Consider the following 27,702-nt stretch of genomic DNA (forward strand, 5'->3'; position numbering starts at 1 on the left):
GATACTTCAGAATCCACTTCACTGCTAACCAATGCTCTTTGCCTGGATTAGCAAGAAATCTGCTTACTACTCCAACTGCAAATGCAATGTCCGGTCTTGTACACACCATTGCATACATCAAACTTCCTACAGCTGAAGCATAAGGAATTTTCTCCATTTCTTCTTTCTCACTTCTAGTTGATGGACACTGATCACGAGTCAACTTGAAGTGACTGGCTAATGGACAACTCACTGGTTTTGTCTTGTCCATATTGAACCTTTCTAGAACCTTCTCAATGTATCTTTCTTGTGATAGCCAAAGTTTTCCAGCTTTCCTATCACGAGAGATATGCATGCCAAGAATTTGTTTTGCTGGACCCAAGTCTTTCATATCGAAATACTTGTTTAGTTCCTTCTTTAACCTGCTAATTTTATTAGCATCCTGACCAACAATCAACATATCATCAACATAAAGTAGAAGTATAATCAAATCTCCATCAGGAAATTTATGAACGAAAACACAATGATCTGAAGCCGTCCTGTGATACCCTTGATCCTTCATGAATGATTCAAACTTTTTGTACCACTGTCTTGGTGCTTGTTTCAGCCCATATAAACTCTTCTCTAACTTACAAACCAAGTGTTCCTTACCTTTAACTTCAAACCCAGTTGGTTGTTCCATATACACATCTTCCTCCAAGTCACCATGAAGGAAAGCGGTTTTGACATCTAGTTGTTCAATTTCTAGGTTCATACTTGCAGCCAATCCCAATACTAACCGTATCGAGGACATCTTCACCACCGGAGAGAAAATCTCATCAAAATCAATACCCTTCTTCTGCCCAAATCCTTTCACCACTAGGCGTGCCTTATACCGTGGTTGTGAATTTCTTTCTTCGGTTTTGATTTTGAAAACCCACTTATTTTTAAGAATTTTCTTATTCTTAGGTTTTTCAACCAACTTAAAAGTGTTGTTCTTATGCAATGATTCAATCTCATCTTGCATAGCTTTCAACCACTCCTTCTTGTGTTCATCATCTATGGCTTCTTCATAACACTGTGGTTCTCCACTATCTGTAACCATCACATACTCGTGTGGAGGATACTTGGTAGATGGTGCTCTATCTCTAGTCGATCTTCTCAATTCAGCTGGTGGTTCATGTTGAACTTCCATTTCCTGCTCAACATCATCACCCATAGGAACATCTTCATGAGCTTCATCTTCATGATTTTGTTCTTCACCTGCATTATCATGCATAACCTTAGAAGAGATATGTGGATCTAGATCAATGAGATCATTACTATGATTCTCATGCTTCTCAACTTTCCCAAAGTCCTCAATAGTTTGATTTTCAAGAAAGACCACATCTCTACTTCTAATAATCTTCTTATCGACTGGATCCCATAACCTGTATCCGAACTTCTCATCTGCATACCCTAAAAAGATGCATTGCTTGGTTTTATCATCAAGCTTTGCTCTTTGATCTTTAGGTATATGCACAAAAGCCCTGCAACCAAACACCCTTAAGTGTTCATAACTGACTTCTTTCCCAGCCCACACTCTCTCAGCTACATCTCCATCTAATGGTGCTGAAGGTGATAAATTAATCAGATAACATGCAGTACGCATTGCTTCACCCCAGAAGCTTTTAGGCAGCTTTGCTTCTGAGAGCATACATCTGATCCTCTCCACAATCGTGCGGTTCATGCGTTCTGCTACACCATTTTGTTGTGGAGTTTTGGGAACTGTCTGTTCATGTCGAATACCATGGGTTTTGCAATACTCTTCAAACGACCCGATGTATTCTCCTCCATTGTCAGTGCGAATGCACTTCAATGGTTTTCCTGTCTCCCGTTCTACCATGTTGTGGAAATTCTTGAAAACTGCAAGTACCTGATCTTTGGTCTTTATGGCATATGCCCAAACTTTCCTGGAAGCATCATCTATAAAAGTAACAAAATACAAAGCACCACCAAGTGTTTTGACCTTTAAAGGTCCACAAACGTCAGAATAAACAAGCTCCAAAACACTGGATTTTCTTTCAGATGCATTCCTTTGAAAAGAAACTCTATGTTGCTTTCCTACTAAACAATGAGAACAAGTGTTTAAATTTATACCTTTTACGTTCGGTAAGTCTTGTCGTTTAGCAAGGATTTGAAGTCCTTTCTCGCTCATGTGCCCGAGTCTTCTATGCCAAAGATCAGTGGAAGAATCTTTTTCAACTGCATTCAATTCTCCTTTACACAGTTTTACTTGAGTCCTGTATAAAGTACAACACTTCTTCCCTCTTGCTATCACCATTGACCCTTTTATGAGCTTCCACTTTCCATCACCAAAGTGACTATGGTACCCTTCATCATCTAATACTCCGGTAGAGATTAGGTTATATCGAAGATCTGGTATATGCCTCACATTCTTAAGAATCAATGTACTCCCTGTGCTCGTCTCGATTTTTACTTCTCCAATTCCTACGATTTTTGAGAAACCTAAGTTTCCCATCCTGACTTTGCCAAGGTCACCAGTTCTGTAAGATCTAAAGAAATCCTTACATGGAGTAGCATGATACGAAGCACCTGAGTCAACCAACCATGTTGTTTCTAGTTCTGACTCAGTCATACTTAAGCAAGTCTCTTCACAACCTGAGAGTAAGATAATGTCATCACCTGAGGCAACTGCCGCAACATTATCTTGTTTTTCATCATCCTTTTTATTTTCCTTCTTTGTTTTCTTGCAATCACTCTTGTAATGACCCATTTTTCCACAACCAAAACATCTAACTTCTTTCTTTGGTTTTGATCTCCCCCTTGACTTATCACGGTTATGAGGTTTTCTACTTTTACCTCTCCCCCGTCTTTCTGTAACAAGTGCCTCTGAATGAGACTCGTCTGACGATGATTTCCTTCTTGTTTCTTCATTCAACAAACTACCTGTTACGTGATTCATACGCATTATGCCATCAGGAGCAGAATTGCTAAGAGACACCACCAATGTCTCCCAACTATCTGGTAAAGAATTTAGAAGAAGTAAGGCCTGCAACTCATCATCCAAAACTAACTTCATTGCAGAAAGCTGGTTTACTAGACTTTTCATCTCATTCAAGTGTTGAGCAATTGAGGTTCCTTCTTTATATTGTAATTTTCCTAGCTTTCTGAACAAGTAAGCCTTTTTGGCAGCTGTCTTCTGATCATACAATTCTTCTAATTTCCTCCATAGACTATAAGCGGAAGTCTCCGTCGATACATGATGAAAAACACTGGGTTCCACCCATTGTCGAATAAATCCAACAACCTTACGATCTAATACCTTCCAGTCTTCATCATCTATCTTCATTGGTTTTGTACCGTGATTTTCAATGGGTGCAGCTAGGTCTTTGCAGTATAACAAATCTTCCATTTTTGCTTTCCACATCAAGTAGTTTTCTCCATCTAAACTAATCATTCGATTAGTATTCACTTCCATATTTCTGAACAATAAATCCAACCTTAGCTCTGGTACCACTTGTTGGGAAAAATAACCTAATTAACTTGTTCAGGAATATGAAGACAAACGATGCGAAAGTAAAAGTAGAGACACCAAGATTATTTAACGTGGCAAAAAACCCCTCCAAACTAGAAGGTAAAAAACCACGGGACCTAGTCCAGAAATCTTCCACTATAATTAAATAATGGGTTACACAATTCTTCAAGATGTGTAGAAACACTCTTGGACAACTCTTCACCAAACCTATGGTGGATAAACTGAACAAAGAAACAAAGAAATAAAATCTCTTACTCCTTAGGATTTGAACAAATCCAAGATTACTAAAGGTTGAAGAAGATAACCACAAACTAAATTGCTTCACAAGATTAATAATCTTCTTTTCTTCAAACCAATATTCTGCTCTTTCAATCTCTTGAAAGAACCACTTCAGAAATCTCTCTTTCTCTGACTTCTCTTTGTTCTGGAAGTTGTTGTGTATAATCTCTTCCCTTTCATTCCCTATTTATAATAATAAATAAGGAGGTTTACCAATAGAAATAGGAATTCCTGTTTAGGCTTGAAAAAAATAGAAGTTTCTATTTTTTCCCCAAACAAGGAATAAGGGAAATCCTATTCCAACTAGGAGTCCTTTAATTATAAGGAGGGACCCCAACAATGTCAACACTATCAACCACCTCGACAATGAAGTGTTGACGAGACCCATATTTTTAACTAGAGAGAAATAGGAATAAATTCCACATATCTTTATTTTTTTCACTTGATCTTTTAGTCTTTTAACAAGAGAGATGGCGGGACATATATTCTTCTAGAGAAAAATAGGAATAAATTCCACATATCTTTATTTTTTTCACTTGATCTTTTAGTCTTTTAACAAGAGAGATGGCGAGACATATATTCTTCTAGAGAAAAATAGGAATAAATTCGACATATCTATTTCCTTTTTGCACTCTGTACGCGGCAGATAGCTTGATTTAATGTCCAATGGAATCAAATTCCAAAACATTACATGTGGGATAACAAAGATGATGGGCCAGACTGAAATGGCCATTTTTATTCACTTGGACCCCTTTAACCACACACCATTCCTTGTTAATGGTGGCATGCATACACCTAAATTAGTCTAGAACAACTCGACCTTAGATCTCAACTATAATATCACAAAATTTCATAAAAAAAAATTAAATCTGTCCAAAACTTAACACTAAAAGATTCACAAAAAGAACACAAAATACCTACATTTATTGATAAATGGAATTAATTGAGGAACTACTGGAACTCTTTTGTATAGCATTAAGATTTCCTTAACTTAATCAAATTTGAATTAGCAACTTCTAGCAGAATCTCAAGAAGACTTTTTAAAGAAAACCCTATTAAAAATATTAAAAATAAACTACTGAAAATTCGAGAGCCATTACAACATTTCGCACAAACACTCAAAATTTTGTTCAAGTTTGACATTTGTAGCTTCGATTTTGATATTTTCATTCAGTTGTTTTTCTTTTTCTTTCCACATCAATTTCTTACATGAATTTCTCGGTTAATTCTTCTACTTGATTTGATTACGTGAACTCCATGATATTTGATAATATCATGATGTTAAATACATATTATGAACTAAGTTTGTAGATAAACATAAGAAAATATTTTAACCACATAATTTTGTCCAACAATGTTGTTGGGCGCCCCTTTTGCAAATGAAACAAGGCTTTTAAAGGGCACCAAGAGTGAAAATGTGGGGCGGCTATAGAAGCACCCGGATACATATGTCGACCATTAGGGAAATTTTAAATGCACTCGCCATTTTTGTTATATACACTCGTATTTAAGGTAATTTTGTTTGAGTCAAAGGAGATGTGAGTGCGGTAGGTAAAAATGGTAAGTGTATAACATTTCTCCGACCATTAAACTCCATTTATGTGGTGGTTAGTGGTAATCAAGTGTGCTTCCTTGTTATTTGTACCTATTCAAGTAAACCTAGTAACTCATATGGGCCATCCCATCATAAAACTAGGTTAATTACCACACAATTAACTACTAAGTTTGGATTTTTTCTTTTTCAAAAGGAATGGTGTAAGTGGATGAGTTTATTCTAAGGATATTCTTTCGCCCATTTAAGGAAAGTGCTTCATTTTCACTTGAAATTATGCCTTGATTGACTTTTAATCCTTTTTCCCCTACCAAGCTAGCCTCCATCAACACCATTCCAAGTCAATGTGGAAGGGTTTCAAAGTGAACTTTAGGTACAAAAATAAAATATTGTTTCTAATGCAATTGAAGCCATCAAAACTTAAGTGGAAATGCACCAACACCCTAGCTAGTTAAAACTTGATGAAGTGATGAAGTTTGTTATAGCTAGGTTTCTCACTTGAATGAATAGTGAGAGTCACTTTGAGTGCTTATGTGACTCCTCCATGTGCAACCAACTTCCTTCAAATTATTTCATGTTTGGTGAAGCTATTTACCACCAATTCTATTATCATCAATGAAGATAATGATATACTAGAAAGGTTAGTGTTAAAGCTACAAGTGCCACTACTCTCACAACCTCGAAGTTGGACAAAAAGTGGGCGTTCAAGTGAGTTGAGTTGGCTTGGCGAATTGGATCAGGAGTGCACCGATCCGTAGTCCTTCCACTGTGAAGAGAGGGAGGTAGTCGCTGCTCTGTGAAGCCAGCCTGGCGCTTTGCCCTCCACTCTAAGATCCACATGAGCCAAGCCTTCGCCCGAGTCACATGGATCAACTCCTAACTTGGAATGGGCGAGACAGGCAATTGCACCAACCTAATCCTACCTTGTCAACTCTACCAATGTTCATCCACCTTAATGCCCCCACATGGGTTACAAGCTCTCGTGACTTAGCTCGGCGATATTATCTGATGTATGAAGATATTACAAAGAGATAAACTTTGATTATGGTTTTCAATGTGGGACTAATACATACTTATTTGACAATTAGTTAATTAATTCTATTACTAAACTTAGAACCTTGAATAAGTTCGCCCACTCGGAACCAACAACTCATTAAGTTAACCCCAAGCCCAATTGGTGAGCGTGTAACCTTGCGCTATACATATGATTTTTTAGGCATCTTTGTCGTTTTAAGTTCAATTAAAGAAAACTTAGAGGACACGTACCATGGGCCGAATTAAAAAGTGGGTGTTCAAAGTAAGTGAGTTGACTCGGCAAGTTGGATCAGAAGTGCACCAACTCGTAATCCTTCCACTGTTAAGAGAGGGAGGTTTTCACTGCTCTGTGAAACCAGCCTGGCGCTTTGCCCTCCACTCTAAGACCCATATGAACCAGGCCTTCGCCTAATTCACATGGTTCAACTCATAACTTGGAACGGGCAAGTCAAGCAATAGCACTCACCGAATCCTACCTTGTCAACTCCACCAATGTCCACCCACCCTAGTGCCCCCACATGGGTTACAAGCTCTTGTGACTTAGCTCGGCAATAGCAATAGAGATCTGAACTTATTAAAAAGGGTAATCTCTGGTTTTAATTTATCAATGTGGGACTAAACATGATTATTAGGTTAATTAAACTATATATTTTTAGGCTTAGTACTGCTCATAAACTTGAACTCTTTGTACATTAAGCCTACAGACCAGCCAAATCATTTATATTCGATCGAGAAACTATGTAGGCACCTGGTTTTCAAAAACCGACACCGATCAGACCCTCGTAATACAAATATTTTAACAAAATAGTTTAAAAGTAAAAAATCATATTAATAAGGAAAAAAATTTCATTGGTAGTGGTGCGGTACTTCGCTAGTGGGTTGAGGAGGCGGTGGTGGTGGTTCAGTATTGGTGTCGTTTGTACCAGGGGTGCACTAATTCGTAATCCTTCCACTGTCAAGAGGGGGAGGTCTGCGCTGCTCTGTGAAACAAGCCTGGCGCTTTTCCCTCCACTCTAAGAACCACATGGACCAAGCCTTGGCTCCACTCTAAGTTCAACTCCCAACTTGGAACGGGCGAGTCAAGGAAATGCACTCACCTAATCCTACCAAGTGAACTCTACTAATGTTCACCCACATTGATGCCCCCACATGAGTCACAAGCTATCGTGACGTAGCTCGCCAATAGGAATTGAGATCTAAGCATATTAAAAAGGGCAATGCTTGATTTTAGTTTATCTATGTGGGACTAAACATGATTATTATGTTAATTGAACACTCTTGAGTTTCTAATAGTACTTTACTCTGCCCTTCAAGCCAAGACCCAACTCTGCCAATCGAGAAATTATATACAAGCACCCCGAATGGATAAATACAATCGAAACTCTTAATCCTAGATCCATCAATGGATAAATACTATTCAATGTAAATTAGTAGCCAAAGATTTAGATATCGGGTTTGGATATCGAATGCTAGCAATACCATGTTGAGTAATACAAGTCGGCTTGAAAGGCGTACGTTTAGTTTTTTGTAGGATCGTGGAAGTAGTATATTATCCTAGTCAAGAGCTTAGGGGGTCTGGCTGGTGAGAAGTAGTAGGAGACCGAAGCCTAAGACTACTAATGGCTCACGAAAACCAACTTGCCTCAACACGAATGTGTTTTTTGCTTTGAGCTTACTTTTCTTCAAGTTCTTTTTTGCCTAACGATTGCGTCTAATCTTAGCTAGCCTTGTGGTTCAAATGTAACGAACGGCTGATAGTGGAAGAAGGAACGAAATAGTCAGTATACACAATTGATTACAAGGAGCAAAATCAAAATTTATAAAAACAAAAAAAAGTGGGTGTTCAAGTGAGTTGAGCTGACTAGGCAAGTTGAACCAGGGTTGCACCAACTCGTACTCCTTCCACTGTCAAGAGAGGGAGGTCTTCGCTGCTCTGTGAAACCAGCCTGGCGCTTTGCCCTCCGCTCTAAGAACCACATGGACCGAACCTTCGCCAAATCCACATGGATCAACTCCTGACTTGGAACGGGCAAGTTAGCAATTGCACTCACCAGATTCTACCGAGTCAACTCGACTAATGTCCACCCACCTTAATGCCCCCACATGGGTTACAAGCTTTCGTGACTTCGCTCGGCAATAGCTATTGAGATCTAAGCATATTAAAAATATAATTCTTCGTTTTTAGTTTATCAATGTGGGACTAAACATAATCGTTAATTTACCAATCTTAAGTTTTTAATAGCTTTTTACTCTACCCTTTTGAGCCAAGACCCATGCCTGCCAATTGAGAAATTATACATGGGTACTGCTGTTTTCTACTACCCCCGACGGGCAAACGTTGCCGTCTACTCAGTAACTCAGATCAAGTCGTCACTAAAGCCAAACCTAACAAGAACGATAAACTATAATAATACAGACTTAAATTTAACTTTTCAAATATAAGTAAAAAAAAAAGAAAATTATAATTTTGTTGGTAGTGGTGATGATGATGATGGTGGATTAGTACTAGAGATGTCGAATTATAATGGTGGTAGTGGAGGCGACAATGGTGGTTGAGGAGGTCATGGTGATGATGGTGGAGTCCGGTGTTTGTGTGTCAATGGTGGTATAGCGGTAGCGCGGTTGGTGTATTTTATACGTCGGCCCCAGTTAGACCCAACTCATTAATGCTGTAATGGTATAGGGCTCGCTCGTTCACATTTCTCTAGAAACGGTTTAATATATATACTAGAGGAATAGGTTTTTTAATATGAATATACTTTATAATGGGATGGGAAAGACAATCTAAGCTCTTACCCCTAACTCCATCAATGCACAGTAGATTCAGATATTGTATAACGTTTGGACATCGAATCCTTCCACTTGGCAAGCTGAACCAGGGTTGCACCAACTCGTAATCCTTCCACTGTCAAGAGAGGGAGGTATTCGCTGCTCTGTGAAACCAGCCTGGCGCTTTGCCCTCTGCTCTAAGAACCACATGGACCGAACCTTCGCCAAATCCACATAGATCAACTCCTGACTTGGAACAGGCAAGTTAGCAATTGCACTCACCTGATTCTACCGAGTCAACTCAATCAATGTCCACCCAGCTTTATGCCCCCCCATGGGTTACAAGCTATCGTGACTTAGCTCGGTGATACTAATTGAGATCTAAGCACATTAAAAAGGTTAATCCTTTCTTTTAGTTAATCAGTGTGGGACTAAACTTAATTATTATGTTCGTTAATCTAGCTTAAGACTGCTTATAAACTTGAACTCCTATTATTCTAGGCCTTTTAGTGCCCAGCCCAGTTAGCTTAAGTACCATGCAAGGCTCTATACCAGTTCAATTTATAAGCAATTAAATTTTTATATACACCCATGGTTTTAAGCCCTCCCCTGTAAACTTTCTTGACTTGGTCCACTCACTTGAATACGTCTTCGCTAAATTTAATCCAACTAAAAGAAAAGTTAATGAAGTTTAGGAATATGAAATGAAAGTAAAGAGAAAGAGAAAGAAACCGAACCCAGCTGGGTTCCCACCTTGTGCTATATTCACGTACTACCGAAAATAAAAAGAGAACTCGAAAAGTTCTAATGCAAATGTTGTCACATTTCCATAAAATCATGTGTTGGGGTGGGGTAATAGAATATTACCAGGAATTACATTCCGAACCCAAAGGTAGGTCAGAGACCCCATAAATCATGTGTGAGTCTTCGTGCGAAGAAGAATCTCAAACCCAAAGATAAGTCTCAGACCCCATAAAATCATGTTTGACACGCAAGAATAGAATATTACGGTGAATTGCATTCCATAATAGGGTTAACTATGCCGGAATGTATCACTTCTAGAAGGATATGAGTCCTCTAGTGAAGAATCTCAAACCCAAAGGGTAAGGGTCCGAGACTCCCTTTCTCTTAGAGTCGGTGGTCATATAATCGGTGAACAGAAACAATATCCACCGATCATATTCCTGACCAAACCAAATCCTTATAAAATACACTGGTAGGACTATTAGGTATCACATTATATGGAACAACTATTACAACAAAACTGAAATAGAAAATTTCAAGTTAGAAAGGGGTATAGAAAGAGAAAATAACCGTTACTAAGACATTAATTTAGGTTTAAATTGAGTCTTTCTTCTCTTCTCTATCATCACATTCACATGTATTGATTTTCATTGGCTAACCTTATCTGATTATATTTTAATAAAGTAAATGTTATCTGATTCTGATGCAAACGGTTCACTGTTTTGAGTTAATTTTGAACAGACAGTAGAAAATCTGTTTTTTCTTATTATTTCTTAATTTGGTCTAGTTTTAACTAATTAAGGATTAGTCGTTTCCTTAAGACTGAAAAAGGTTATGGGCATGTATTAAGTAGTATAAGTTTCATCATTAACAATCTATCCATTTTTAATCATGACCCATTATCATATTACTTTTTTACGCTTTAGTATTTAATCGACTAAATTATACTATACAACTCGTATTTGAGTATATTTGGATGGTATATGTTTTTTGTGCTAGTAAGAATATGACTCCATTAAATAACCTGAATTTGAATAAGATGTACATCTACAAGCGAGTCAAACAAAACAAACAGTCTGAAATTTACTCGCATTGATTTAAATTTGGAATCCGATGTCTAAGCAAAATGTTGTAAAAGTTTAGTTATGACATTGGTTGTGTTGATCTTGATGTTCAAATGGTCCTACTTTTCACAATTCTAATCTAGAGGTATGAGAGAAAGAGGACCAGAGAGAGAAAGAGGACCAGAGAGAGAAAGTAGAGTAATTGTGGGGGCAAAGAAGAAACAATTCAAAATGTCCAAAATTTGGTGGTGGAAAATAATGGAACCCGATTTTGACCATTGGTTGGAAAGAGTGGACATTATGTGAAGAAGGTGAAAGTAATACTCAAATACTCTCCCATGAATCACTCGAATCTATTTTTTTTTTTTCCCAACACTCAATCATTTTGAGTTTTGAAAGAAGATGAACATTTGATTCTGCAAACCTATCAATTATGGAGTATCAAATAACCAGATTTAAACGAACCAAATTCATAAGAATCAAATTGAGACTTAGAGCAAAACCAAATATTTTTCTAATTTATTTCTTCAGTGACAATATTTTGACATAATCGTGACATATATGAACTCCAGACATTGACAATATCTATACGGCTATACTTGATAGTTATACCTAATTTATATAAAACGAAGTCAATAAAAACGTAAGCTTTGACTTGTATTTGGTAACTAAATAACCAAATTATAAAATAATCCAGTAAAGGAAGGATGAAAATAAATTATTTAACACAAAGAATTTAATTTTATAATTGATCTACCCCTAAAATTTCGGCATCTTTAAAATATTTCAGTCTCCTTCTGAGTTTCTTCAATTATAGGTTGGCTTTTGCGTAAGGCCGACGCAAATCATCATATCAACGGTCAAATACTTTGTTGATTAATATAGATATTGTATGAATCCAAAAAGATAAAACCGAAAAGACATTAAGAAAGAGCCATGAAGAAAATGAGATATATGACAAATTTATAGGAAATCGACGAAGAGCAATAAGTTTTATTAGGAAACCAATATCGTTTCGAGTTATAGTCCTCTTCACTATAGATAATATATTGTATTTAGACTATGTATTCATCTAGAAGCCTAACAACACACTAAGGAGCCCTAAAGCGCCACAAACTTATAATTTGTACCTTAACCTATATTCAATAATAACGAATTTCACCTCTTCTGATAATCAAATTCGGGACGTTTGAGATTTGAAATTTATGTTAACACCTTTAACCACTTGAGCAATTAATACAGGTGTTGACTAATCACTCAATGGCTAGATTCCACTTTTCTTGTATTTAGACACATGACTTAAGTCAGTAGTTACTCCCACATAAACAAGTGATAAGTTACATGGCATGTGGGTCCGTCCAACTCACCCTCAGATAAAGATAATAGATGCTCACCTGGCAAAACACAATCACCTACCTACTAACCCCTACTGATTAAGTTAACCACCTCCATTATTAACGGTATTAACATAAGTAGTAGGTCCCCGAAAAATCCTAATTTTTGTCAAACCGCGTTTTCTCATTATTGATTTTCCTACTATACAATATAATTAATATTTTATATATCTTATTATTTACGTTTTGGCGTAGTAACTAGTAATATTGGGCATTTTTTTTCATTGTAGAAAATTATCTAAAATTATCTTTCGGTCAATTTAGTTTGTTTCTATCTAGACTACATATATATGATCCATCTAGACTACATAAATATGATTCAAATGTTAGATTTGTAGTTTATTAAAAATCGATAAAGACAATAACGATAGCTAATAAGATCTTGATGTGTCCACTGTGTAGCTGGAGTTAACAAGTTAAGCAGCTGCACACTTTATAAAATTGATCATTAGAGCTACGACTACAATCCTAGCTCTCCCGTCGGTTATAACCATAGTAAAACTGTAAAGAGGCACATGTAGCATTGTTGTTAGTATCACCATTTTTCTTCATACAAGAAAGATAAATAGAAATCGGGAAAAATAAATAACAAATGTATATGAGAGAGAGATTTGATCGGGTGATGAAAAGAATGGCTCAACCCCTTAGAAGAAGATGAAAATACTTGTTTAAGAAAGAGTGTTTCGATTCAAACTCGTTGAAGAAAAATCAAAGTGGAGAAGCGCATTGAATGGACCATATCGAAAAATTAGAAAATTTCATTTCCTCTTGAACGAGAGATTATAATTGCCCCAAGTGTTATTTTTATGTGAAATGCATCAATCCACAACATTTGTACATGCTCTCCAATCCCAATAGTTAATGATACTTTGTTTAGGCGATCGTGCCACATCAGCACACTGGAATCAACTGGAACACTAAACATATGAGGTGGACTAGAGGTTGTATATGCTTACAAATCTTTTGTATGTACAAGTAGCAATTCCTCTTTTAACAAAAAAAAAAAAAAAAGTGGCAATTCCTGGTTAAACAAGTAGACATTCGAATCGCTGACATGACACAAATCGGTGGACGTTAGGTAGTACATATATACAAACCTCTATTTTGTACAAAGAGCAATTACTTGTTAAACAACTTGACAAATTTAATTGATGACATGGCACAAAGCCGTTCAAAAAAGGTAATGGGGGAAAAGTAGGTCACGGGGACGCGGTGAATCCACTCGTAGCCGACGATCCAGCCGGGCAGGACGTCAATCATGGGCCCTACTCACATGGCTCCTCTCTCTCTTTCTCACTCTATACCTTTCTCTCTCTACATTTTTTCTTTTTCTAGCAATACGTGTGGATCCCACAATTTAATTTTCTCTTTTTGGTACACTATAATCTGTTAAAGTGGGTCCCATTTTATGTATGAATCACAAATCCAATGTGTCCCCATCTTTATGATGATACATCTACTGTCATCCATGGATGTCATCTTCAAACAATAACATACATGGAAATAATTAAAATTAAAATGTATTTTATATCCACTAAAATGTCTATTTTGTATATGTGAAAACAAAACTAATTGACAAAAATACAACTATGAAAGATAGGGAGAGGTTTTTCATTTTGCCACAAACATGTGTTTGGTGTGAAGAGAAAAATAAAGTAAAATAGAAAAAAAAGATAAAGAGCATTCATTGAATGGCGGTTCCAGGCGCCTTGTCGCGTTCTTTTTCCATATAGGTTTGCCTTCACTCTAGACACTTTGCGCCTTCCTTTTTCATATATGTTTGCCTTCACTTTAGGCCCTTTATGGTAGGTTTTAGATTAAACAGTTTGACACCTACAAATTTGAACTGGTCTCAGTCTATGTTGTTCAAATCTAGTTAAATTTTTTTTTTCAGAATACAAACTAAACTTAGTTTGAGTATTTTCAGATTTGTTTATTCTTTAGGGCACGAAGAGAAAAGATGAGTCTGAGTAAAACAGAGGTACCCCACAATCGCCATTTAACAACTAGTTCATTTATTCTTCTTTTTTTTGTTAAGGAACCAGTGCATTTATTCTAGCTTGATAGCTAACAAAACAAAGGAAATCGTTTGATCACTTAGATAATTTCTCACTAGTAGTTAAAACTTGAAACTTCGGTTACTTGACTTTGAAATGCGTCAAAGTCTTAACACCGTACTTATACATGGCAATACATTCTTGTAATATATCAATTGTGTTTTACGAATATTTAGATTATGGTACGTCCAATATATAAATTTTTTTTTTTTTTGATGAAAGATATAAAATTTAGTTAGTTTAGACCAACTAGGTAAGTGTGAACTTTTTCACATATAATGGTTCATCGAGCCTTGGCCATAAATAAGACTATGTAAAAATGAAACATAAATGTTTCTTATATGATAACAAGTCAAGGTAGCTCATCAAAGAAAAAAAATAGTCAAGGTACGTATATTTAAGATAAATATTTCATCTACTTAGAGCAAGTCCAACCCCAGCCGGGCTGAGGCCAATAATTCAAATTATTGGCCTCAGCCCCCCGCTCCAAGCCCAGCCGCTTGGAGCGGAGGCTGGGGCCGGACCTTCAGTCGCCCCTAACATTAGGGGCGACTGAAGGCTCCCCAACATGACCGTTGGGGAGTTCCAACGGTCATGTTGGGGTGATCCTAGCCGTTGGATAAAATCCAACGGCTAGGATCTTCTCCCATTTATTTTTTTTTATTTTTTTTAATGTAAATAATAAATTTGTAATTTTAATTAGTTTTATTTCTTTTTAAAATTCTAGAAAAACTTAAATATTAATAATTAAAATACATCCCACCAAATGTCGGTCCCCGAATATTTTTTCAATCTTGGAAAAAAAAAAATATTATTTTCAAAATAGTTCAAACACGTGTTTTATATATACATAAAATCACACACGTTTTTCGCACACCGACTAAAAGTCCACACACGCGTCTCCCACATGAACAAATTTTCGGCCTCAAGAGAGGCTGGGGTTGGAGCTGAATTTTAGAGGCTGAGCTGAGGCCAATAATTTTAGGTGAAAAAGTGGTTTTTTCGGCCTAAGACAGGCTGGGGTTGGACTTGCTCTTACAAGAATATATTTTCTCACAAAATTCCAAATACAAAAAATAATAAAATACAATAAAAACCTACACAACCAAGTAAAGGGTATAATAAGGTTTCAACAAAAAAAAAAACGAAAAGTAAAGGGTATAAGAGTAAACCCAAATTCAAATCCTAAATTACCACAAAATGACACCTAGGCTAATAAACAACTCCACTAGTAGTCATAAAATCTCAACGGAGAAAACTAAATTCTCGCGAGATCTTAACGAGTAGATAATTTTGGCAACAATTTCGGAAATATTACTTTTACTCCCATACTGTACATTAAATACATAAAAGTACATTATTATAAGTACTTTATTTGTAAAGTAAATGATTAAGTGGAGTTAGTTAGATATAATGGTTTTTTGGGTTTATCCCTCGTCACTCATTGGTAATTGAGTTTACCCCCCTCAATAATGAGTAATTGAGCTTACCCCCTTAGACTTACTATTAGTGACAAAAACACAAAGTCTATGTTTGGCATACGTGAAATAATTGCCACTACCAAGAACAATTATTCTTCAATATGATTCATATTAGAGATTTTACCTCATTTTATTGTTTGATTTGATCAGGAATATGATTAGTAATTTTATATATTATTTACTTTCTGATTTTATTATCACATACTAAACATATCTTTAGTAGTTTTGACAAAAAATCTAAATTCAAGAGGGTAAGCTCAATTACCAATTACTGAAGGGGGTAAACTCAATTACCAATTAATTTTGAGGGGGTAAACTCAAAAAACCATTAATAAATATCCATAATTCTGTTCTAAAAATAAATATCCATAAAACTCTGTTAGCTTCAACTGACTTACGTAGATAGATGGACAAGATTTATAGAGAGCTAACGCATAGCTTAACATTTTTAAGAATAAAATTCTCAAAAAAATCAAACATTTCTTGTTAAATATAATAAAAGAATATCTGTAATTTCAGTCTAAATACGTCGATAGATTTCAACCGACTTACGTGATGGACGGACAAGATTTACAGAGAACGATCAACATCCACTTTTTTTTTTCCAAGAGAAAAGTGAGCATTCCTTGCTCTTGTGGAGAAAGTATAAAACCAAAGGAGAAAATTGATTGAAAAAATAAAGAATCTGGTGGCCTTTGAGCTGTGATTTAGCTGTCTTTGATGTTATTATTTTCCCACATTACTTTCTCTCTCTAGAAATTAATATCCCCTTAGAAACCCTCATCTTTCCTTCACATTCTCTCTCTACCTCATCTTCCTTCTTCCTCACAAGTCACAACTCACAACTCACAACCCACAAAACAAGAGAGAAGAAAGAAGATTTTCTCTCTCTAAAACTTCCATTAAAACACTCATCTCTTTCAAGTAGGGTTTAAGTGAAGAGATTTATACATTTTTAGATGTTCAACGTGAGATGAAGAGAAAGTATCTTCTTCTTCTTCTCATCTTCTTCTTCTTTGTAACGATTTCATCATCATCATTTTCAGAAGCTACTGTATCAAAAAATGGAGATCTAACAGAAGCTGAAGTGAAATACATTCGTCAAAGACAACTTTTATATTATAGAGATGAATTTGGTGATAGAGGCGAAGAAGTCACGGTTGATCCATCACTTGTTTTTGAAAATCAAAGACTACGAAATGCTTATATAGCATTACAAGCTTGGAAACAAGCTATACTATCAGATCCATTAAATCTAACTTTAAACTGGATTGGATCTGATGTTTGTAGTTATACTGGTGTTTTCTGCTCACCTTCACTTGATGATCCATCAATCAGAACTGTAGCTGGTATTGATCTTAATCATGGTGATATTGCTGGTTATTTACCTGAAGAACTAGGTTTACTTACAGATCTAGCATTGTTTCATATCAACTCAAATCGATTTTGCGGTACAGTTCCTCATAAATTCATTAACTTAAAGTTATTATTTGAGTTAGATCTAAGTAATAATCGATTTGCCGGTGGATTTCCGGAGGTAGTACTCCGATTACCTTCTTTGAAATATCTAGATCTAAGATTTAATGAGTTCGAAGGAACAGTTCCTAAAGAACTTTTTGATAAAGATCTCGATGCTATTTTCATTAATCATAATCGTTTTGCTTTTGATCTTCCATCAAACTTTGGAAACTCACCAGTTTCAGTTATTGTTCTTGCTAATAATAAGTTTCATGGATGTATTCCGGCAAGTTTAGGTAATATGACTGGTTTGAATGAGATTATATTGATGAATAATGGATTTAGGGCTTGTTTACCAAGTGAGATTGGATTATTGAAGAATGTGACTGTGTTTGATGTGAGTTATAATCAGTTTATGGGACCTTTACCGGAGAAGATCGGAGAAATGGTGAGTTTGGAACAGTTGAATGTAGCTCATAATATGCTTTCCGGTGTGATTCCGGCGAGTATTTGTTTGTTGCCGAATTTGCAGAATTTTACGTATTCGTATAATTTCTTTACTGGTGAGGCACCGGCTTGTTTGAATGTTAAAGATTTTGATGATAGAAGGAATTGTTTACCTGGACGGCCAGCGCAGAGAAGTGGTGGACAGTGTAAGTCGTTTTTATCTCATCCTATTGATTGTAGTTCGTTTGGATGTGGTAGATTTAATCCTCCCACTCCGGTGATTCAACCACCACCAGTTCCTGTTCCTTCACCACCTGTTACTTATTCACCACCACCTGTTTACTCACCACCTCCACTTGTTTACTCCCCACCACCACCATCTCCTCCACCACCTGTTTACTCCCCACCGCCTCCTCCTCCTCCACCACCACCACCACCTCCATCACCACCCCCACCATCTCCACCGCCACCATCTCCACCACCACCAGTTTACTCACCACCCCCTCCTCCACCATCTCCACCTCCACCATCTCCCCCGCCACCACCACCACCATCTCCCCCACCACCATCACCACCACCACCGTCTCCCCCACCACCTTCACCACCACCACCTGTTTACTCACCACCCCCTCCACCACCATCTCCCCCGCCACCATCTCCCCCGCCACCACCTCCACCAGTTTATTCTCCACCACCACCCCCTCCACCAGTTTATTCTCCACCTCCGCCAGTTTATTCACCTCCACCACCATCTCCACCACCCCCAGTTTACTGTGTTAGACCACCACCCCCACCACCTAATTCACCACCTCCCCCACCAAATTCGCCACCACCCCCACGACATTATCCACCCCCACCACCAATGATGTCTCCACCACCACCTATGGCTTACCATTACAGTTCACCACCACCTCCTCACCATTCACCTCCACCCCATGCACCTCCTCCACCACCCCATTCACCACCTCCCCCACCTGCTTATCTTTACTCATCACCACCGCCACCTTCTCCCTATCTTTACTCATCACCACCTCCACCCATTTATCATTCCCCTCCCCCACCATCACCAGTATATCATTCTCCTCCCCCACCACCTAATTCACCTCCACCACCACCTCCATGTATAGAACCACCACCTCCACCTCCATGTGAAGAATATTACCCTCCACCACCGCCATCACCTTCCCCACCTCCACCAGTTCACTACCACTCCCCACCACCACCATCACCCTCTCCTCCGCCTTCCCCAATCTATGAAGGCCCATTGCCACCCGTAGTCGGAATTTCATACGCTTCTCCTCCACCACCTCCCTATTATTGATTCTTTTAAGAATTTTCCTCCCACCCTTCCTTCCACTTACCAAATAGCTTAAAACGTTTCCATTTGTAATCATTCTTCCCCTTTTCTTGTTCTCTTCAATTGTTATTATTATTATCCCATAACCGACTCTCGTTGATGTGAGATAAAATTCCCGGCATCAAGAAGATATATTCAAATAGAAGAGAAAGAAAGGAAAAGAAAGGGGGAAGAGATAGAAAAAAGATGGAAGAAAGTGGGGTTCTTATATTATTTGAATTTGTTATGGATATTCAAGAGTTGTGAATAAAAATGGTGGAGAATCTAGAGAGAGTAAGTAGGTTGCAGGAACAACAACAACAAAAAGTGTATGTATAGGGGGTGATGATGAGATTAATGAAGAAAATTGTGATGATGATCAAGAAGGTTTAGAGATGAATGCTGCTTCTTCTTCTTCAGCTACTAGCTGGTATTACTATTACTACTATTACTTCTGCTTTGTGGGTTTATGATTATTGGTATTATTATTATTATTGTTCCTTTTTTTTTCATTTTTAATCATACTTTGTTTATTTGATTTTTCATTTTTATAGTATGATCTTTTAATCATCATTCACTTCCATTGATTTTTCATTATCTTGTTATAGTGTTTATATTCTTCCTGTTGGATTTCTATGCCTTGTTCTTCTTTTCTTGTTGTATAATGTTATATTCTTGCCTCAGAATTTTGGAGTCGACTATTGTCGAAAGATGATGTGTCCGGCTCCGATTAGTCAGACTGATTCTCCTGGCTCCGATTAGTCAGACTGTTTCTCTCTTCACGACTTGACCTAATATGGCCGATCATGTCACCTTCGCTGCGCTGTGGTGGGCAGACCTTGAAAATGGATCATAGGCAGAGAGAAGCATCTGTCTCTAAATCTATTGAGATTGGGAGAGACCAACTTGTGTGGATCTTAGTTTTGTGTTTCTTGGTTGATGTTTGAATTATGATATCAAACAAAAACTAAGGGGGGCTAATGAACTTGGTTTCCAGCTCTTTTTGAAAATGACTTCCTTTCCCAACTTTGAGAACTTTTTCTAATTGTGAATGAGACTCAAAACTCTTATCCACCCCAATTGTGTATTTCTTGTCATTCAAAGTCACTATCACAAATTCCCCCAATTTATTCCTACTCAGAATTTGGTCCTCTATCATATATAAATACAAATACCAAAAGTATATTGTTTGAACCAAACGTCCAACTTGGGCTAAAGGATCGATATAAATATTGTTATAACTGCCTCTTGGCGATTTTAAATAGACGGATTACTACCACCGAATATTCAAGTCTAAATATGGAATAAAGTTTGGGCACATTAGCACCGTAGGGACTCTGTCCGACCACTATCAGGGCTGAATGCTGACTATATTTCCCTACCCGAGACAGGATTGATTATCAGTCTTGTTTTTTTGTCTCACAATCAATCGTCAAAATCATACATTACTCGTTCATATTATCTCTTAATAACAACCGTTACTACTCAGCTAAACTAGCTGGTACCCAAATAAACTATTTGTTTGTCATAGTCTTACATGATATGAAAATGACTCAAATATTGATTTTGAGTAATGTCAATTTCATTGGATTCTTGATTCTAAGTGTTAGAAAATTACAGCCTTATATGGGACCAACCCACCTTGCATCTAAAACAGCTGGTCTTGAAATAGTACAACCTCTTTTTTTTTTATTTGGTCCTTGTCCATTTGTTACCTAAATTCCAAATAATAATTCCATGAAGAGAAGTTTACTAGTTTTCTTTGCATTGTTGTCTAAAATCACCGATCGACAATTTTTCTCGCGAGAGATGCTAAATGGCCTGAAGAAACGGGGTCTATTATAACTCGGAACAGATGTGTCTCATTGTCATTAGCTGGTCAGAGAGAAATGGCTAACTAATAAGTGCCAACTGCAACTGATTCAGACTGTGGTCGCCCCCTTTTTTTGCGTTATTTAACACTGATGTTCCTTTCTAATTTTTTTAATAGTTCGATGGAAGATTTTATCCACACGGACTAAACATTCTTTTTGGTTGTATAGCTTTTCTTATTGCCCATTTTCACTTTGCTCAAATATGTGAATATGGGGTAGATACTCTTATATGAAACTCTACGTAGGAAGCTAAGTATTAGGTTTTGTGGTGTAACCTAAATTTGATGGGCTAAATATGGGATCTCCTTTGCTTTTTTTTTTTTTTCGGTTACTCCATCTCAATATATACGAAGATACGAAATGACAGTACCCATCTCAATATGATATCTGCAACACTCGTGTCCAAGTAACCAAATCTGACAGTACCCATCTCAATGTGACATCTGCAGGTACCCATCTCTTACTCTAGAAAAGTAAAAACTTTAAAAGAGTATCAATCTCTTCGTCTTTGAGTTTTGCCCTTCTAGATGGTCCAAGTTTCCAAGAGGTTGCTTCGGCCCCTCTAACGAATAATCCCGTCTAAGGAAATATCCTCATAAAAATAAAAAAATAAAAGAAAAAGACAATATCACAAAAAACAATTCAATATGTTTGTTTTATTGTTGACTTATACATTTTTTTTTAATATCTCAATTTAAAAGTATCACTACTTACTTTTGAAGAAGACCTAACCAAATAAAAGGCTGTGTAAATGCAAATGGTCCCTAATTAACTAAAGTTCACATGGGTGTTAGCTAGGGTTTCTATCTTAAATTTTAATTCATCATTAGTTGACTTTTTTTTTCATACCCAATTAAATTTAATGGGGAAATTAATTATCACTTTAGAAATGGCCCAAATGAATGACAGGCCATAAAGTCTATCACATAAATCTATATTAAAGATCCCATCTATTAAAAATAGTTCATTCTCGACCTCAAACAAATATCAAAGTGAAACGAGAGAACAAGAAAAATTATACAAATTCAAGAAAAAAAATCTTGTAAAACTTTGTAGCGGATCAAAATCATTGATAAACACGAATCACGAAAAACCACCTAAAATTTAGGTCTAGAATTTGCTTGAATTTTCTTGTTCCCTAGCATATGCTTTGAATGTGAACCACTTTCTTCTCTTAATTCCCGAGTGAGTAAATCGTCAATGTTTGTTCTAGACATAAGCTACATTTCTTTTGGTACAGCCAGACAACTTTTTTATATGTCTAGGCATTTTGGGTGAGATGAAGAATAATCTGACTGTCGATTCTCCAAATCATTTGGTGTTACAAGCCTCTCCCATGCTTCAAATTGAATGCTACTTATCTCCATGAATATATATGTATATATATGCTTCCTATATAATATACCCATGTGCATATATGAGTTTTAGAGTTGTTATGAGTAGGTTGGATCCATGAGTAGAATATGCAGATCAAATAAGTGTTTGCCAATATAAGTCAAGAACTTGAATCATTTAATAAAACAATCTTCTCTGCCAGTGAGAAAGAATAATTCTTGAATTTATAAAAAAAGAAACACCACCTAATCACTAATAACTTAAATTACTTGATTGTTCTCTCTCATTTCACTTATATTTTATACATTTAGCATGATAATTCGTAACGAAAAACAGCTAGATTACCACGAGTTCTAATCAGTAGTAGTAGTAATATTTTCGTGGTTAAAATTTATAGGTAACAATTGTTAAAAAAATGCTTACATGGGAATGAGAATCAGTCTTCAGACAACCCACTAGAGGTAACAATTTGAATCGCTGACTTTCTCCATGTGGAACCCACAGACCACGGACCACAAGCCACGGCATGGTCCATCCGAGAGTCACCACTCACCAGCCACTTTCTACTTTTACCAAGTGATGATTTGGTTGTTCTGCATTGACGTTCGATTTGGACGTGAAAGAAAGTCTGATCCTGTAATTGATTTCATTGCAGTTAGATATTCTTGAAGCTTAATATAATTCAGCAGAGATAAAACCAAAACGATATACACCAGAAGAAATTCGAAGCCTTGTCTTATGAAGTTCTAAACCTGGTTTGGCTGACATTTTGAGCATCAAGTTCAAGTGATCAGAAAAGTGAAACATATAACCCGGGGTCATAAAGTAAGTAGTCGTATCGGTTGACCCACCGAAGTAACTTGGGACTGGGTCAAGATTGAGGTAGGCCTAGTGGATACTAGGTCAAACCTGAGTTAGTTATGTTTGAAGCACTCAATAAGTATCATATAAATATATTTAGTGTATATATTACTTAATTCATATTTACATAATACATGAGTACACACAAACATATGCGTATATATGAGTTGGTGAAAACTCGGCCGAGTTACTCGGCTATGACAGGTGATCTGCTGATCCTGACCCGAACCGCTTAGCTGGAAAGCAATGTGTAGTCTGAGATACCACTTTACCAGACAAGATAAATGGACTATTTACCCTTCAATAAAACTATTTTGTTGCTTCACAAAATTATGATAACTTTTGAAGGTAAGAAAAGTCATGCACAATAGTTGACTTACCCAAACATTGGCGTGAATGCCTCGATGGTATATACTACACGAGGGTATATTGTTCCATCTGATGCGGTTTCTGGCCATATAGGCAGACGAGATGACTAGTTCAAGAGGTAATGCTTCATTACGTAAGGCAGAAATTGATCCGATTCCCTCGGTGAATGTCTCTCAATCTTGTTTGGCGGCATAAACTTCTTTGGTTGATAGTCCTTTTTCTTCACAGAGTATTGGTGGCAGAATGGCTTGATGCAGGGAACCTACATGAGTTAGGCATGCTCTTTCTGGCCAACAATTTAGCTAAACAGGGGCATCAGTTTATGGCGAATTACGCTTCTTCAGGATAACACTGCTTTTTACTCCCATTAACTCGCTTTCTTTTGTTTAAAACAGTAAGACTCGAAGCCTGGTTTCCACAATAGCTCAAACATGTTACCAACCAACCCAAGTGGGCTTCACAATTCTTGATAACCATTAAGACATGAGATAATTGTGAGAATAGTTCCACATGAGAAAAGGCAATCCAGCAAGACAGATTTTCTTCTGGTAGCCAAAATTTCCGGCTTTATGTATTTGACGATCCTCTCAGTGAAGACGCGCTAAAGGAAGAAGACTATCTGCGACATGATGATTGGTTTCAACTGGAGGCAAAGGTTGCAAAAGGCCACTATTAGACAAGTTCACTTCCTGCTGGATATGAGTAACTTGTGAAATTACATTATTAAGAACTATTGGATCATCTGGTGGGTTATTTAGAAGGTTAAGTATTACTTGTCGATAAGTCTGAGATGCTATTGATGATGGTCTTCCAACTTGACGATTTCTACACAACATGCAGACCTTGATCACATGCTTACACAGATTTCCCGATCTTGACCACGAGCAATCACAAAGTGAGAGTTCAGAACCAGGATTCCAAATTGTATAAGCCAAGTTTCTATTAGATTGAGAAACAACCCTTGCGAGGCTGAGATCTTCCCCATCCAATATGACATCGATATCTGGGATGTGTAATCCTCGATACCAGGAATTCGTTGAGAAGGAAGCTTCTTTTAGGTTCCTAAAATACCCACTTGCTTCAGTGTATTGAGCAAGCCAGTATAAGGAATGAAATTTGGTTGTTAAGGTATGGACTAGCCAATCAACTCTCATCGAAGAGCCAGCATTTGGGTCACCGAAAAGTTTGGATTTCAAATTTAAGTGGTAAGACTCTACGGCAGCACTCAGCTCTTGATTTCCGACCTGGAGAATCCTTGTTGCATTCGCCCACATATCTGCATAACAAGAGATAGAAAGGGAGAGTAAGTAGTGGAGCTTTGAGTTTGTTTTCCTTTTAAAACTTGAGATTTATAAGAATTTGAAGTACGATGATGTCGGATTGAGAGAAGACTTAAAGAGAACGAGAACTAAAATTTGAGGCGGTTACCTATTCTTGGTAGCCAACAATCTTTAAAGTACTCCATGAATGTGGATTGATCAACAAAGACCTGCATAAACTCTTCCAATGCATAGATAGCACTTGGTCCATCCCTTGTGCAATATAAAATGCGACCCATGATCTTAATCATCTCTTGTTGCACAATGAAGTTGCTGCATTTCCTCAACAAGTTTTTCACCCAGGAACGGCGAACATGCCAAAGACATAGTACAACTCGGCACTGGAAAGTATCTCTGGATGTCAGAAGCATTATATCAACATTTCACCATTTCTATGTATGTATATATATATATATATATATATATATATATATATATATATAATATGTGTGTATATTCGAAGAAAAGAAGAAACTGTGTCTGAGGATGTACCTGATGACAGAAATATCAAAATATGGATCATCCATTAAAAACGAAGTAGGTTTCCAACTTGGATCCTTTGCTCGGATTCTTTGAACGAGAGCACCCGCCCAACAATGAATATCTTGACCGTTAAAACTAGAAGTAATGACCCAAGCAACAGGAATTGCATTCTGGTTGGAGTCAAAAACTAGTAAAGTACACAAAGGATACTGCCACAAGAAGAGGTACACACAAAGATAATTACCCAATAAGCAAATAGTTAAAACTAAATTAATAGACGAGAAAAGGTAAGCTAATCAAGTTTATGCTACAAATACATACAATACAGTACAATATATATATATATATTCATTCTTCTCAAGAACCAAATTTTCGGGGATAATCAGGTGACTTAGAAATCTATTTTCACGTAGTTGATTGATGAAACAAGGAAGAATGAAGTTTGAGTGGATTTTCATGTACCTTGAACTTCTTCAATCCAAAAGCTGAATGAGTAGCAACAGAACTGTTATGCCCATATCGCAGCATTTGTTGCAACTGCCACTCCGTCTGTATCCCTAAAACAAATGATTTTCTGGTCGTGTCTCGGAAGAAGAAAACATGTTTTTGATGGCGATGAACCCACATCTTTATATTATGATCGTCACTTTCATGCAATTCATGTGTTGTTTGTCGCATCATCCTTTCCATATTTCGGACATCATTCCGTGTCAGAAAATCATCACGGTTACTAGGCCCCCCGTGTCTCTCGACTTCCTCAGTGTGATGTTGAATAATATCGTCCAATGGTATTCCAACATAAAGCATTGACATCACTTTTTGACGTAATTTTTCTGAGATTCGAGGAGCATACATAGCTCGAGTTCCTAAAGCATCTCTATCAAGAATACCGTGACAAGGAGCACCTGTTTTATCGACATGGCTTCGCTGATTATAATTGATGAGTGCAAGGTGAGGTCGAGTATACAAGCGCTTCACGGTAAAATGACAAAGGCAGCCTCTCATCATATGTCTCCTTCCAGGTCTACTACCCTTTCCAGATGGTGGTTTATGGTTTGAGATTTCACCAAAACCGGGTTCACTATCTCTGTAGTCTTCGGGACCATATGAACACCAATATCTACAATATTAAAAAATTTGAAATAATTTATAGGAACCTAAATGTGGAACCGATAGATACAACTGGAACAGTTAATGATGAAGCCATACAATGTATATTCGAGATACCCGTCGACTCTTGGCTTGCTAACACTTCCTTCATTTCGTTTTCTTCTCGATTCAATGCGGAAATTAGCAGGGCATTCATCATTAGTCGACTCACCTTTTACGAAATCATCTACTCTACTGAATGGGATTAGGGCGACATCATCACCACCTTGACGACCACCTTCAATTTTTACCCAGTTTATATTAGCTGCAGAAAACTCTGCACATGGAGGGTCTTGCACTGGTAGATTAAGAATGTCTCCCATTCTTGGCATCTAAAGGAAGAACCCATAACAAAGAAACAAAAGTGTTAACCACATAACACAACATCAAATCGAGCTAATCATACATGGAATCAATCAAACGTAATCGTGGGTTTCTTGTCAATCTAGTTTCTTTCATCAGACAACAAGTTTACAACCAGATTCTATTTCAATGGAAACGGTTTTTCCTAACGATTTGACTTTTTAGTTCTTGTAAACTTAACATCTCTTGCAATTAACCAGAACCACAAATATATAATATAACTTTTGTAAATTTGTTGTGTGAGTAAAATTACTCTTCTATTGTAATAGAAATATATTCTTTCACTCATATTCAATAAGAGATTTCTCAAATCAATAAACTATGTTTACGAAAAACAAACAAAATAAATATACCTTCTGTTCATTGCCCTTCATGTTTCTTCTAGTTTTTGAAGAAGAAAAAAGTTACTTCTTTTCCTTGCAAATAAGCCAACCTAAAACAATTGAATTAATCAATGAAAATACTAAAAGAAATGACTTATTAACTATAAGTAAGCTAAACCCAAAGAAGAGATCAAATGACTAAGATCAATCAAACAAATGAACTAACATAAATTTCAGAAAAATCATTATAACAAGTGAATCAAAAAGGGTATTTTTGTAAGTGAAAAAATGAGTGAAAATAAGCTCAAGAGAAGAGAAGATTAAGAACTTGAAGTTATAAGAAAAGGGGAGGGAGAAATTTTTATTACCTCCAGAAGATTGAAATTTCAGTCGGTGGCCATTATAGAGATGATGAATCAGAGAGGGGTTTCTTGTTCTTCTTTGTTTTCTCTATTTCCTTATGTGGATGATGGAACCAGATTACTGATTTGTACCCCCTATACTTTAAGAAATT

At 36.8% G+C, this 27,702-nt stretch overlaps 2 protein-coding genes, 4 non-coding genes and 1 pseudogene across 7 annotated transcripts; 1 reads left to right on the forward strand and 6 right to left on the reverse strand.

Annotated features, from left to right (window-relative positions):
• Nucleotides 1-6,019: 6,019 nt before the first annotated feature.
• Nucleotides 6,020-6,324, reverse strand: LOC147540499 (signal recognition particle RNA). The gene has a single exon (XR_015226564.1).
• Nucleotides 6,325-6,607: 283 nt separating this feature from the next.
• On the reverse strand, nt 6,608-6,912 carry LOC147540500 (signal recognition particle RNA). The gene has a single exon (XR_015226516.1).
• A 343-nt stretch (nt 6,913-7,255) lies between these two features.
• LOC147540501 (signal recognition particle RNA) lies at nt 7,256-7,543 on the reverse strand (annotated as a pseudogene).
• A 650-nt stretch (nt 7,544-8,193) lies between these two features.
• On the reverse strand, nt 8,194-8,497 carry LOC147540502 (signal recognition particle RNA). The gene has a single exon (XR_015226538.1).
• A 701-nt stretch (nt 8,498-9,198) lies between these two features.
• On the reverse strand, nt 9,199-9,497 carry LOC147540503 (signal recognition particle RNA). The gene has a single exon (XR_015226621.1).
• Nucleotides 9,498-16,470: 6,973 nt separating this feature from the next.
• Nucleotides 16,471-19,685, forward strand: LOC147540504 (leucine-rich repeat extensin-like protein 4). The gene has a single exon (XM_086640106.1). The coding sequence runs from the start codon at nt 16,845-16,847 to the stop codon at nt 19,095-19,097; it is 2,253 nt and encodes a 750-aa protein (XP_086496232.1). The 5' UTR covers nt 16,471-16,844; the 3' UTR covers nt 19,098-19,685.
• Nucleotides 19,686-22,477: 2,792 nt separating this feature from the next.
• On the reverse strand, nt 22,478-27,678 carry LOC147540505 (uncharacterized). 2 transcript variants are annotated; one of them, XM_086639435.1, is made up of 9 exons: nt 27,557-27,676; nt 27,219-27,298; nt 26,563-26,834; nt 25,816-26,473; nt 25,363-25,562; nt 24,980-25,224; nt 24,325-24,827; nt 23,563-24,194; nt 22,478-22,955 (listed from the first exon to the last, which is right to left on the reverse strand). In XM_086639435.1, the coding sequence occupies exons 2-8, from the start codon at nt 27,237-27,239 to the stop codon at nt 24,153-24,155; spliced, it is 1,941 nt and encodes a 646-aa protein (XP_086495561.1). In that variant the 5' UTR covers nt 27,240-27,298; nt 27,557-27,676; the 3' UTR covers nt 22,478-22,955; nt 23,563-24,152. The 2 variants fall into 2 exon arrangements, with proteins under 2 accessions (XP_086495561.1, XP_086495560.1); XM_086639434.1 differs by having other exon boundaries at nt 23,563-24,827; nt 27,557-27,678.
• Between the last annotated feature and the right edge of the window lie 24 nt (nt 27,679-27,702).

The sequence above is a fragment of the Eschscholzia californica genome, unplaced genomic scaffold (assembly GCF_041429995.1).
Source record: "Eschscholzia californica isolate CP2 unplaced genomic scaffold, dmEscCali1.0.p SCAF_5, whole genome shotgun sequence".
NCBI lineage: Eukaryota > Viridiplantae > Streptophyta > Magnoliopsida > Ranunculales > Papaveraceae > Eschscholzia > Eschscholzia californica.

Coding starts and splice junctions, on each gene's coding strand:
- LOC147540505 (XM_086639434.1), bottom strand. CDS start 27,239: ATGAAGGGCAATGAACAGAAG. Junction 26,474..26,562: donor GGGTATCTCGAATATACATT/GTATGGCTTCAT, acceptor TTAATATTGTAG/ATATTGGTGTTCATATGGTC. Junction 24,828..24,979: donor TTGTTGGCTACCAAGAATAG/GTAACCGCCTCA, acceptor CTTGTTATGCAG/ATATGTGGGCGAATGCAACA.
- LOC147540504 (XM_086640106.1), top strand. CDS start 16,845: ATGAAGAGAAAGTATCTTCTTCTTCTTCTCATCTTCTTCTTCTTTGTA.